This window comes from Nematolebias whitei, chromosome 1 (genome assembly GCF_014905685.2).
Source record: "Nematolebias whitei isolate Nwh7 chromosome 1, NemWhi1, whole genome shotgun sequence".
Classification (NCBI taxonomy): domain Eukaryota; kingdom Metazoa; phylum Chordata; class Actinopteri; order Cyprinodontiformes; family Rivulidae; genus Nematolebias; species Nematolebias whitei.
Genome location: NC_056498.1, coordinates 46,319,139 through 46,330,235, shown reverse-complemented (window position 1 = coordinate 46,330,235; position 11,097 = coordinate 46,319,139). Strand labels below are relative to the sequence as shown.

General features: G+C 42.7%; 2 protein-coding genes across 2 annotated transcripts in view; one reads left to right on the top strand and one right to left on the bottom strand.

Moving 5' to 3' along the window:
* dnajc12 (DnaJ (Hsp40) homolog, subfamily C, member 12) overlaps positions 1-2,098 on the bottom strand; it is a 3,402-nt gene extending 1,304 nt beyond the window's left edge. The window contains exons 1-4 of the mRNA XM_037684811.1: positions 1,895-2,098; positions 591-669; positions 272-411; positions 55-196 (exon numbers count right to left, since the gene is read on the bottom strand). Coding sequence (XP_037540739.1) covers positions 55-196; positions 272-411; positions 591-669; positions 1,895-1,972 — 439 coding nt within the window. The 5' untranslated portion in view covers positions 1,973-2,098. The remainder of the gene's footprint in view (positions 1-54; positions 197-271; positions 412-590; positions 670-1,894) is intronic.
* A 463-nt stretch (positions 2,099-2,561) lies between these two features.
* Positions 2,562-9,462, top strand: sirt1 (sirtuin 1). The gene is made up of 9 exons (XM_037684800.1): positions 2,562-2,928; positions 4,064-4,186; positions 4,286-4,521; positions 4,595-4,747; positions 4,999-5,146; positions 5,230-5,309; positions 6,309-6,492; positions 7,855-8,385; positions 9,152-9,462. Exons 1-9 carry the CDS (start codon positions 2,568-2,570, stop codon positions 9,436-9,438), a joined length of 2,103 nt encoding a protein of 700 aa, XP_037540728.1. The 5' UTR covers positions 2,562-2,567; the 3' UTR covers positions 9,439-9,462.
* Positions 9,463-11,097: the final 1,635 nt, after the last annotated feature.

Genomic DNA, 11,097 nt, shown 5'->3' with positions numbered 1-11,097 from the left:
TAGGTCTAGATTGGCATAAAAGCATTAAAATAATAATTTCTATATCAGACCCACTTGAAGGCGGCTCAGCTTCGTACGCGGAGATCGACGCCTCCTTGTCGCGGTGGCGCTCCTCTGCTTGTGAAGCGGCCGGAGCCTCAGGTTTGGAGTCCTCCAGCATCGGTTCCTTCTTGGTTCTCGCAGCCCAGTGCATCGACTGCGGACAGAGGAGCAGCTGCGGTACAACGACCGGACGGAGCTTGGAAAAGCCGAGAGTAAAGGCGTTCCTTACGGTTTTTACAGAATCGTTCAGGGCCCGCCAGTCGTGAAACGGAATAGCGACGCCGCTTCTTCTCCAGGAGTCGTAGTTTTTTCTCTTGCCTTCGTCACATAAAACCTCTTTGGCTTCCTGCAGCTTCTGGAACTCTGCCACTGCACAAAGAGACGCAGAGAACGCCGCGGTTTTATTACGAGGCGCAACGCTTGAAAACTATTAGGAGGAATTAAAAACCATCTTCATTAACGTGTTCTGTGTTGAGCTCGACATCAGAAAAACAAAACGCTTCCTCCTTCAGGCCAAAAGGAGCAGACGGTCCAGATGTTTCACCTACCGGCTCTGGGGTCGTCCAGATGTTTGTCTGGGTGGCACGCTAACGCCCGGACCTTGTACTCACTGAGAATCTGCTCAGTCTTCAGGAAAAACAAACAAACACAAATAACAGATTGGATATTTTTCTAAATGTGATTTCTTTTTTCAATCTAACTGCTTTTCATTTTGTACCCATTCATATAAAAAATATCAAAATAGTTCGGCTCACTTGGGAAAAGGGTGCTACTTTAGCTACTTAAATCTTTGGCTAGCACGTTGCTGTTGTTAGCTACCATTTAGTTATTTATAGCTAGCATGTTGTCGTATTGCTACTTCTTGTATTTAGCTTGCCTTTTGCTTTTAGCAAAGGTTTTTGTACTTTTAACTTTTATATAGCTTTTTGATACTTTTAGCTATTGTTTTACTTCCTTTGCTTTTAGCCCTTTTTTTTTTTTTACCAGCCTTTTATTTATATTTAACTTTTTGATGATTTTAGTTAGCATTTTGCTAGTTTTAGAAAAATAACTAGCTTATTTCTACTTTTAGATTCTAGCTAGTGATTTGCTACTTCAGCTACTCTTCTGTTGCCTTTAGCAAGCTGTTTGCAATATTGGGCTAGCCTTTTCGTACTTAACGTCTAGTTAGCTTTGCGAGACATTTAACTATCTCTAGCTTGCCTTTCTTAAACTAGCCGTTTATTAATTTTGGTTTAACTCGTTGGAAGGTTTTAGCTAGCGTTATGCTACTTTTTGTGAGCTAAACTTTTGCTACTTTTAGCTAGCCTTTTGCTACTTTTGACTTCTCACTAGCTTTTTGAAACTTTTAGCTTTTGTTGATTTTTAGCAACTTTAGATTTTACCTCAGCTACTTTTAGCCAGTATTTTTTTTCTAATTCTAATATTTAGCTATTTTTGTGGCTTTAGCTAGTTGCTTTCTTTTCCCAACCTTTTGCTATATTTAACTAGCCTTTTGTTATCTTTAGCTTTTTTTTAACTTTTAGTAAATAGCTAGCTGATCATATACATTTAGCTTTTAGCTACTTGTAGCTTGCGTTTAGCTTCATTTACCTTGCTCTTCCTTTTTTAGCTTAAACTCTTGTTGCAGAAAATGTAAATATGACTTTTATAGTTTCAGCACAGTGACTGTCTGAGGTTGACTCTGCTGTCAGGGAGTGAGAGACACAGGTGTGTGGTTACCATGGTTACCAAAACAAAACCTGCTTTCGATCTTTGATGCACAGCCACTGCGTTAGAAGTTAGTTTCTCGTTATCTGGTGCCACCCAGCAAATAGTCAGAGCCACGATGAGTCTGCTGACCACAACTTACCGACGACAGTTCGTCACATCCCAACAATCCGTAGAAATCCTCCAGATCCTCCGGTTTCAAGCTCAAAACTGCCTCCATCTAACCTTAAATCAACGTTGGTGGTTATTTTAGAGGAGCGACAGATCCGCAGGTCACAGCTGTTTAGTTCCAGTTGACCGGACAAACCCTTTAATGAGCTTACTGTTCCCCCCAAACATCATTTATAATCGTAAAGACTGTCAAAATGAGAGTTTTCTCAAGGAGGATCGCTTTTTCCAGTTAGGAAAACGTTCCGTGTTTTTCAATGTGTGACGCATGCTGCGTTTAGGCGTTTTAAGGAAAAGTCTGCTCAAGCGCAAAATGTATTCATTCATAAAACCATGGCATCTAAAGAAAAGTTGGGCTGAAAACAAATACGTTTACAACAGACGCCGTGATTAGATTATTTTTTCGCGGAAATGGTTAAACGCAAGGCTAAACTAATTACAAAAAAAAAAATTGTAACTGGTTTATCGTTAAAATTTTCATGTTCATGAATGTAAGCCATTTTTCCGACTGCGTTTGAACGCAGCAATAATATGTTATGGTTTCAGATGTGAGCTCGTGCCTACTGGTGGAGATCGGGTCACGTGCCCTATGTAAATGAGCCAGCTGTCCGGGAGGAAGGATCTGCGCGGCGGCTCGCTGGTTGAAGATGGCGGACGAAGAGAATAGTCACGGAGCGGTCTTTTTAGGCGCGCCAGAAACGGACGAGCCTCTCGCGAAGAGACCAAAAACCGGCCCGGTGACCAACTGCGGGTTACATCCTACGGAACAAGAGTCGCCCTCGTGCGTCTCCATGGGCTCAGAGAACGTGGAGGCGGTGGTAAATTGCGCGCAGCCTGCGGAGAAGAAGGAAGCGAAGCCGGTGATGGCGGTACACCAGGCCCTGGCGGCAGCTCGAGGCGGAGACAACAATGGACTTGATGGACTGGGGCTGCCGGTCTCCGACCTGCTCCGACCGCTTGGGAAAAAAAACGAGAGCGTCGTCTTCGCTTTAACCCACGAAAGCGCCGGTAGGGAAAAAACTTGGCCGCTCGTTTTTATTTCATTTCCAGTTAGGCGGTGTTTAGGTTACCAACTCACCGGCGAAGGAACCGGCTCAAGTTAACGCGAAAGCGAAACTATATAAAACGTTGCTGTTGAGCTAATGTTACATTTACGGTTCCAAGTATATTTAAACCGGTTTAATTGACTCTAAAACGACCGGAAACTGTCATGGACTCTTTGAGTAGGTGTTTGAGATGATAATGTTAACAAAATATTTTGACAACCGAGCGTCAGTTAGCCGGTGTAGCGCCAAATTTGGTACCCCGTTAATTTGAATCTCGTTCCATATAGCTTTTACCTGTGTTGCCATGCATTCTCTAAATTTATTGTAAAATAGGCAAAATAAATAAATAGCTATTAAAAAAAGAACCAAGATAATAGCGATAAGATAGTAAAACTATTTTAAAGCCATAATTTTAAAGAGTAAACGTTGCATTTACCACAGTAATTCATTAGGTATATTGTGAAGTCGTTCCTTATTTGATATCCCGTGTCCTGTCAAAGCATGTTAATAAGGGGCATTAATCTAATCTAATCTAATAATAAAAGCAAAGCCAAAGTCTACTTTGCAACATTTTTTTCACGAGACAACATTAGACAAGCCAGTGGGTCCATGAGACAAGATTTGTAAATAAAAAAAAATGCCACAAACTCAACTTTGTGAAACCTTTTCCGAAGTTAGAACGATGCTTCGACTACACGCGACCTTCTAAGTTGTTCATAAAACTGCGTGACCTTGAACCCAGGAGAGATTGAACTCATTCTCACCTGGGCCAGAGTATTTTTACAGACATATTAAGTTTTATTTTTCTCAACGGTTAATTCGTTTGACAGGTTTTAAATTTTATTTTCTCAGCTTCGACGTTAGGAAATCGCCGCGTGAACTCGGCATTAAGTCTGTTCTGTTTGAAATAAATGTACGCCAGAGACTCTTCCCCTCAGCACGTAGCTGCAGGAGACGAAGCGGCTGAGACTCTTTAATCTCATGAGATCTTGTTTCACCCTTAGTACTGATGTGATGTTTATTGTAATAGTTAGTCCTTAACGTCCCACATTATATGTTCATGGGTTGTTTGTTTATTTTGTCCTTTTTTTGTTCAGGTTTTCTTGGACGTGACGATCAGCCATCCAACGGCCTCGCTGTCACACCAGAGCACATCACTGACGAAGATGACAAGTCTTCTCATGCGAGCTCCAGCGACTGGACTCCCCAGCCACACATAGGTAGTTTTACTGGTGCTTGATCATCTTGAAATAATATTTGTTGTGGTATGGTGCGTGTGTGTGTTTCTAAAATAAATCGCGCTGTGTTTTTATGGCCAGGTTCCTACAGTTTCATCCAGCAGCACATCAGAGAGACCGATCCGAGGGCCATTCTGAGGGATTTGCTTCCGGAGACCATACTCCCTCCAGATCTGGACGACATGACGTTGTGGCAGATCATCATCAACATCTCGGAACCGCCAAAAAGGAAGAAGCGGAAGGATGTTAACTCTTTAGAAGACGTTGTCCGGCTATTTCATGAAAGCAAAAGGATCCTTGTTCTGACTGGTGCTGGGGTACGCAAACTAATCAAGTCGTCTTTACAACGTGTTCATATCACGTAACATTAATTTTACTTTTTGTTTGCAGGTTTCAGTTTCGTGTGGAATACCAGACTTTCGGTCCAGAGATGGAATTTATGCCCGACTTGCTGTAGATTTTCCAGATCTTCCAGATCCTCAGTCCATGTTTGATATCGAGTACTTCCGACGAGACCCAAGACCCTTTTTTAAATTTGCTAAGGTCATTTTTTTGTCTGTTTTTGCAACATCACATTGGTTTCAGAATTAAAAGTACTTCCAAATCAATTTATTTACACCAACAAATAAGATTTTGTACTTTAAAAAAAAATATTTGTGCAAATTCAAAAACGTTCAAGACAAAAACATTTTGTGCAAATATTCAGGCTTAATTTTTAAAGACGAGGAGGATTGAAGTGCATTATTGTATAAATGTATATTTTAATTTCTCTGACTGAACGTTTGTTTTTACAGGAGATCTACCCGGGTCAGTTCCAGCCTTCGCCCTGTCACAGATTTATATCCATGCTGGACAAACAGGGGAAGCTGCTACGCAACTACACCCAGAACATTGACACGTTGGAGCAAGTGGCCGGCGTTCAGAGGATTATTCAGTGTCACGGTGAGGTTTGTTTCTTTATTCGTGGTGTAATTATGCGCCAGTGTGGTGCAACGTCACGAATGTCTTTTAAATCTGATTTTCAGGGTCGTTTGCGACGGCATCCTGTCTCGTTTGTAAACACAAGGTGGACTGTGAAGCTATAAGGGAGGAAATCTTTCACCAGGTATCTATTTATTACAAACTGACCCAAGATGCAGCATTTACAACCACTACTGACTAAAACAGCAGCAGGACTATCAAACTATATATAAAAAAATAGCTGCACTGTAGTTCTGTTAATTACCTCAAAGGGAAAACACAAAACTCTTCACATAATTAACATTTAAGGTTTTAAATAAATAAATAAATTTCCTTTTTGGGTATAGTAATTAAATCTTGCTAGTTTTTTTTGTGCAAACACGTGAGATTAGAAAACTTATAGTTTTGATCCTTAAAGGGATATTTTAGGTCTTTTAATTTTAAAGTGGGGTTCTGTGAAAAAGTTTTGAAACAGTTAGTATCTTACCTGTTGTAGAAAGCTTTTTGGACAAAGTAAATTCGGGGAAATTGAGTTTAAGTCTGATGGGAGCGATGAGCTAACGACGCGTTTGACCACAACTGAGTCCGAAGTGGATCGTTAGCGTCTTAAAACTGTTCAAATAAAAAAAAAAATCCTTGGATTGTTTTTACAAACAGACATTTAAAAAAGGTTTGTAAGCTCAATCAGACAGAATTCTGTGGGCATTGAAAACCAAATCGTTGCAGCTTTACCTTTGGGAACAGACAGACATGTCTAAGTAAAAGCCATCTACTGCAGGTAAAATATTTATAACTTTTCCAGAGATCCCTAGCTATAAAATCCTGATCTGTCAAACCATCAAGACTCGTCTGTAGTGTCCAAAACTACCAGCGTTCTTCTAGTGTTTATGTTCTGCTGCCTTTTTTTTCTTTTACAACAAATTGAAACAAGTTTTAAAGCTTGTTACATTTCCTAATTCTCTTTTCTCTTGTGATACTGGGTAGCTGCTGGTATCGATGCCTGCCAAGACCCGTCTTTCCAAAAATGTTCCACCGTCCGTCAATGCACAAACGATGAGAGGCCTCTGTCAACTGAAGTCATTTAAATTATTGTACAAAATATTTTCTTGCAGTGCTTACAGACAGACTTCAACTTGTCTTGCAGGTTGTTCCTCGTTGTCCGCACTGTCCGGATATTCCTCTGGCAATAATGAAACCCGACATTGTCTTTTTTGGAGAGAATCTTCCAGAAATGTTCCACAGAGCCATGAAGCAGGACAAGGACGAGGTGGACCTCTTGATTGTTATTGGTTCCTCGCTCAAAGTGCGACCGGTTGCCCTGATCCCAAGTACGTTTTGTTCAGATTATGTACATGAACGCAGCATGTTTTTATTATCAAGTTCCATCCAAGACGGGTTCCTAGACACTGAATCGTAGTGAAGTGCAGCGTAGGGTAACCAATTACTTCATAAAACAGCCCAAGTTCCATTTGTACTTTGTAAGTATCTTGTAAGTACCCCATATGAACCCCCATAGGTACCCTGTAAGTATCCCTGTAGATGCCTTGCATGCATCCTCAGGATTACCCTGTACAAACCACCATAAATACCCCTTAGGCACCCTGTATGTGCCCTTGTAGATACCTTGCATGTGTCCCCATAAATACCCTGTACTGCATTAAGCAACCTTGCACATACCCTGTACATATCCTGTACATATCCTGTACATATCCTGTACATACCCTGTTTGTCATTGATTTACATTCCTCTGTGAAGCCACGTTGGGTTTTCATCCCAAAAGCTTCCAAATAAAAGAAGGGTTAGAAAATGGATGGATCATCCTACGATCATCCATCCATCCATCGTCTTTAACCGCGTCTTACTTTGCGGGTCACGATGGTCAGTTGTGCACATGTCCAGCAGTCACTGCGAGAGGCAGGGACACGCTGGACATGTCTCCAGTCCATCACATGGACACGTGGAGACTAACGAGACACAACCATTCACTCTTTCACCTAGAGACAATTAAGAGTTACCAGTCAGTCTTAACGTGCATGTTTTTGGTCTGTGGGAGGAAACTGGAGTACCTGGAGAAAACCCACACGTGCACAGAGAGAACGTGCAAACTCCACCCAGAAAGGTCTCCAGCCGGGATTTAATCCAACGACCTTCTCGCTGAGAGGCAACAGGTCTACCAACTGAGCACCGTGCCGCCCGCTCTGTCTCTGCCGAGACCGGGGCCTCAACGGGGGAGGAGGCATTAAACCCCTTCTACTTCCTCCTCGTGGGAGGGCCGAGTTACGTACCCGGGAGTTGGGGCTCTTCATCAAGGGGGGGCCTTGGTGAGGAGCTGGCAGTTGCGTCCGGTTGGCCGAGCCTCGCTCTTTCAAACGTTGACGATCCTCCCGCAGGTTCATTTACAGAAACCTTGTTACAACTTTTACTTCGTCCAGATGGTCAAAGTTGTTCGTCTTCTCGTTGTTCCCACGGGGCCGATCCGAGGACTGGACCATCCAGTTGGTAGTAGCGACCGGTGGTGAAAATGTTTCATCAGAGTGCGTCATGTCTTCATGCTGGACTTCTCTTTTACTGTGTGAATATTCATACAAGTATCTGAAATGTGACTGAGAAGTTTTTACAACTGGACCCAGTAAAACGGGTCTTGCAGTTTTGTATCCAGGACATAATGAGACTCGGGTTTTCTTCCTCAGATTCCATTCCTCATGACGTGCCTCAGGTTCTGATCAACAGGGAACCGCTGCCTCATCTAAACTTTGACGTGGAGCTTCTTGGGGACTGTGATGGCATCATCAACGAGCTCTGCCATCGGTTGGGTGGAGACTTTGAGCAACTCTGCTTCAACATTTCGAGACTCTCTGAGATCACGGAGAGGCCGCCTCGGTTACCGGAACCAACGCTAAGTGGGGCCTTGTTTTCTTCAAATGACGCGGCGGCTCAGGAGGAGCCGCCGCAGCCTCGTACGGACTCTATAAACAAGCCTGCGGAGGAGACCAGAGGTCTGAATGTCACAGGGACTGCTGAGGAGAACGTCACGCCTTTGGAGCCTAGTTCAAATCCACATTGTCCAACTGAGGACACCACCGCGTCTCCAAAGCTACCGAAAGGGGACTTCTCAAAAGACAATTCAGCTGACGTAAAGAGCCAAAACACCAGCCTTGATTATTGTAAACGGTACTGGATGAGTCGAGTCAACAGAAGTCCGATAAGTAAACGCCTTGAGGGTAAGTTTAATACCAGGCCTGTCGCGATAAACAATCAATCAATTAATCGCATGATAAATGAAAATTATCAACCTCATTTTCATTTATCGGCTTTATCGTTTCTTCGTGTCTCAACTCCGGTTCTTCACTGACCCCTCCCTTTCTCTTTTATCTTTAAAATCTGTTTTAACCGTCCAAAATCGTGTTTTTGGATCGTTAAAAGCAGCTAAGCTGAGAAGCTAAGCTACGAGCTAAGCTAACAGGCTGACCTCAAAGCTCCAAAATTCACGGTTGAAACTTGTGCCTTCGTGTAAAAAGTTGTTTTTTCTCTGCAAAAAGAAGCTGAGAACTTGTTTACTGATTTAAAAAAAAAAAAAAAAACTTTGTGTGGAAAAAATGCTATGCTAAAGAGCTAAAACCACACAGAGTGTCCGCCATTTTGAGAACTGAAAAAAAGGAGACGTGTCACAGAACTCATAGAGCCCATGTCACGTCAAGGGGCCTCCCTCCCATTTTTCTTAGAGACACGCTGCTCGCTCCCTCACTATCCATCCTTCAGTTCAAACTCTTATATTGCCATCTGGTGGTCAAAAAAGGTACTACACTCAAAATAAATTAACCGTTTCTTTTTAAATTTGACAATAATTACTAATTGTCAAATTTCAAACGATATTATCGTTTATCGCAAAAATTTAATAGCCCAGCAAAATTTGTTATCGTGACGGGCCTAGTTAACAAAGAGGACGTCTGTGAAAGCCCAATTAAAAATGTCCTTTGTTTTTCTCAGCGGGTCAGTACTTGTTCCAGTCACCTAATCGTTACATCTTCCACGGAGCGGAGGTCTATTCAGACTCCGAAGACGAGACGTCGAGTTCCTGCAGCAGCGACAGCGACGGGTCGGAGTGCAGTCCAGAGGAGGTCGAAGACGACAGCGAGCCAGAGGACGCAGCGGAGGACGGAGAGACGTGTCTCAAAGACTCTTTACAACGCGCTCTGTCCAACGAGGCGACGTCCAGCCCGCAGAAAGACAGTACTTCCGAAAAGGCTCTGAGCGCAATGGATGTCCAAGTGTAAAAACCTGACGGAGCACTTATTCATTTATACAGATAAATATGTTTTTGACTCATCATACTGTTATTTTCATAAAGTTCTAATGCTGTGACACCTTCATGTTTCTGCAGCAGGTCTTCGTATTCATTTCTTTGGTCTGAAACTTCGTACTTTTACTGCTCGATAACGGTTGTTTCTCACTGGGCGGCGACGTTTTGGAAAATCTCAGCTCGTTTGCTAGCTGGTGGTGTCCCGTCCACACGGGAACGGTGTTTTACAGATACAGCAAGTTTTTTTTTTTTTTTTATCGTTCCTGCCTTGTATGTCCACAGAAACAACGTTCCAGAAGACCCTAAACTTTATTATTTTAAAAAACAGTTTCTAGAGTGAGAAAATCAACCGCCACATTTGTGTTTTCGTGTGAACAGCCTAAACACAACTTTTTAAAAACGATAGTGTCACAGTCCCACCTTTAACCTCACCTACAACCCCAAAGGAAGTTGTTGCTCGACTACAGCAAAACCTTAATTTAAAGCCATGAAAGTTTTTTTTATATATAATTTTATTGAACTAAAATGTTTCAGGAAAAAAAAAAAGTTTACATCGTTTACGAAGCACAAAAAAATGGAAAAGCACGGACACTTGAATATTTTACCGGGTGGCTCCTCTGGATCGGGTGGGCAACATTTTTCCCAGAGGTCCAAATCAAGATATTTAAAATAATCGAAGGGCTGCACAGAGAATTTGAGATTACGTTTATTCAAGGACAAATAATCTGGAGGCTTCTTCCTGTGGCATACGTAGCGTGCTGGATTAGGAATACAAGACACTTTCTGTCAACTGGCTCTTGTGACGAGCATAGCTTAAACATGTGCATAAAAGAAAAAGATGTTTGCTTTTTGGAGTCTTTAAGGTTAAGTCTGGTTCTGGAAACGCGTTTCCCTTTAACGACTTCCTTAAATTTCATTGATAAAATGCACAAATTTTCTATCAACTTTGTAAAATGTTGTTTTCTTTGCAATCATGAATTTTGAGGGCCGAATGGAGATGGTCCTCGGGCCACATGTCTGCTCCGGATACTGAGCCTGTAGAAGTTCCCCTTCTTCGCGTTCTTGTTCTGTTTACCGTTTGAGGCGTCCGGACTGTAGTGGAAACGTTACGGCGCCACACACGGGTCCGGCAGAGGTACTGAAGCAAGCGCTTGGGTCGTTTTCTGCGTTTCTGTGTGGATGAAAACTTCCAGAAATGATCTTTACGAGGAAAAAGTCCTCTTGGAAAGGCGGCGTTTTAGCGACACGACTGCAAGCCCCCGGGAGGAAACGGAACCCCTGGAAACGTTGCGTAAACCCAACGAATGTGGTCGCAAACCGTCGCATCCCACTGAGAAACGGCCTCCTATAGGACGCAGTGTTTTTAATTTAAAATGTCTTTATTTTGATCTCCTTCACTGTTGCGTACCACACGTGCAACATTAAATGCAGCTTTACTAGCGACGGGTTAGCAGAAGCTAATTTCACTCGTCGTGGGGTCTTGGCGCGTTTGTGGTTCAAGTTGCGTTTAGGAATCGTGACGAGCGCCTGCTGCCTGATCGATAACGGATCCTGAACGTTTCAGACGCCCTTCAGTTGTCTGGCAGGCAAATCTAGTTCAGTTCGGCCTTTTTTTAAGGAAACGATGGAAAGA

Coding starts and splice junctions, on each gene's coding strand:
- sirt1 (XM_037684800.1), top strand. CDS start 2,568: ATGGCGGACGAAGAGAATAGTCACGGAGCGGTCTTTTTAGGCGCGCCA. Junction 4,187..4,285: donor GACTCCCCAGCCACACATAG/GTAGTTTTACTG, acceptor TTTTATGGCCAG/GTTCCTACAGTTTCATCCAG. Junction 4,522..4,594: donor TTGTTCTGACTGGTGCTGGG/GTACGCAAACTA, acceptor TTTTGTTTGCAG/GTTTCAGTTTCGTGTGGAAT.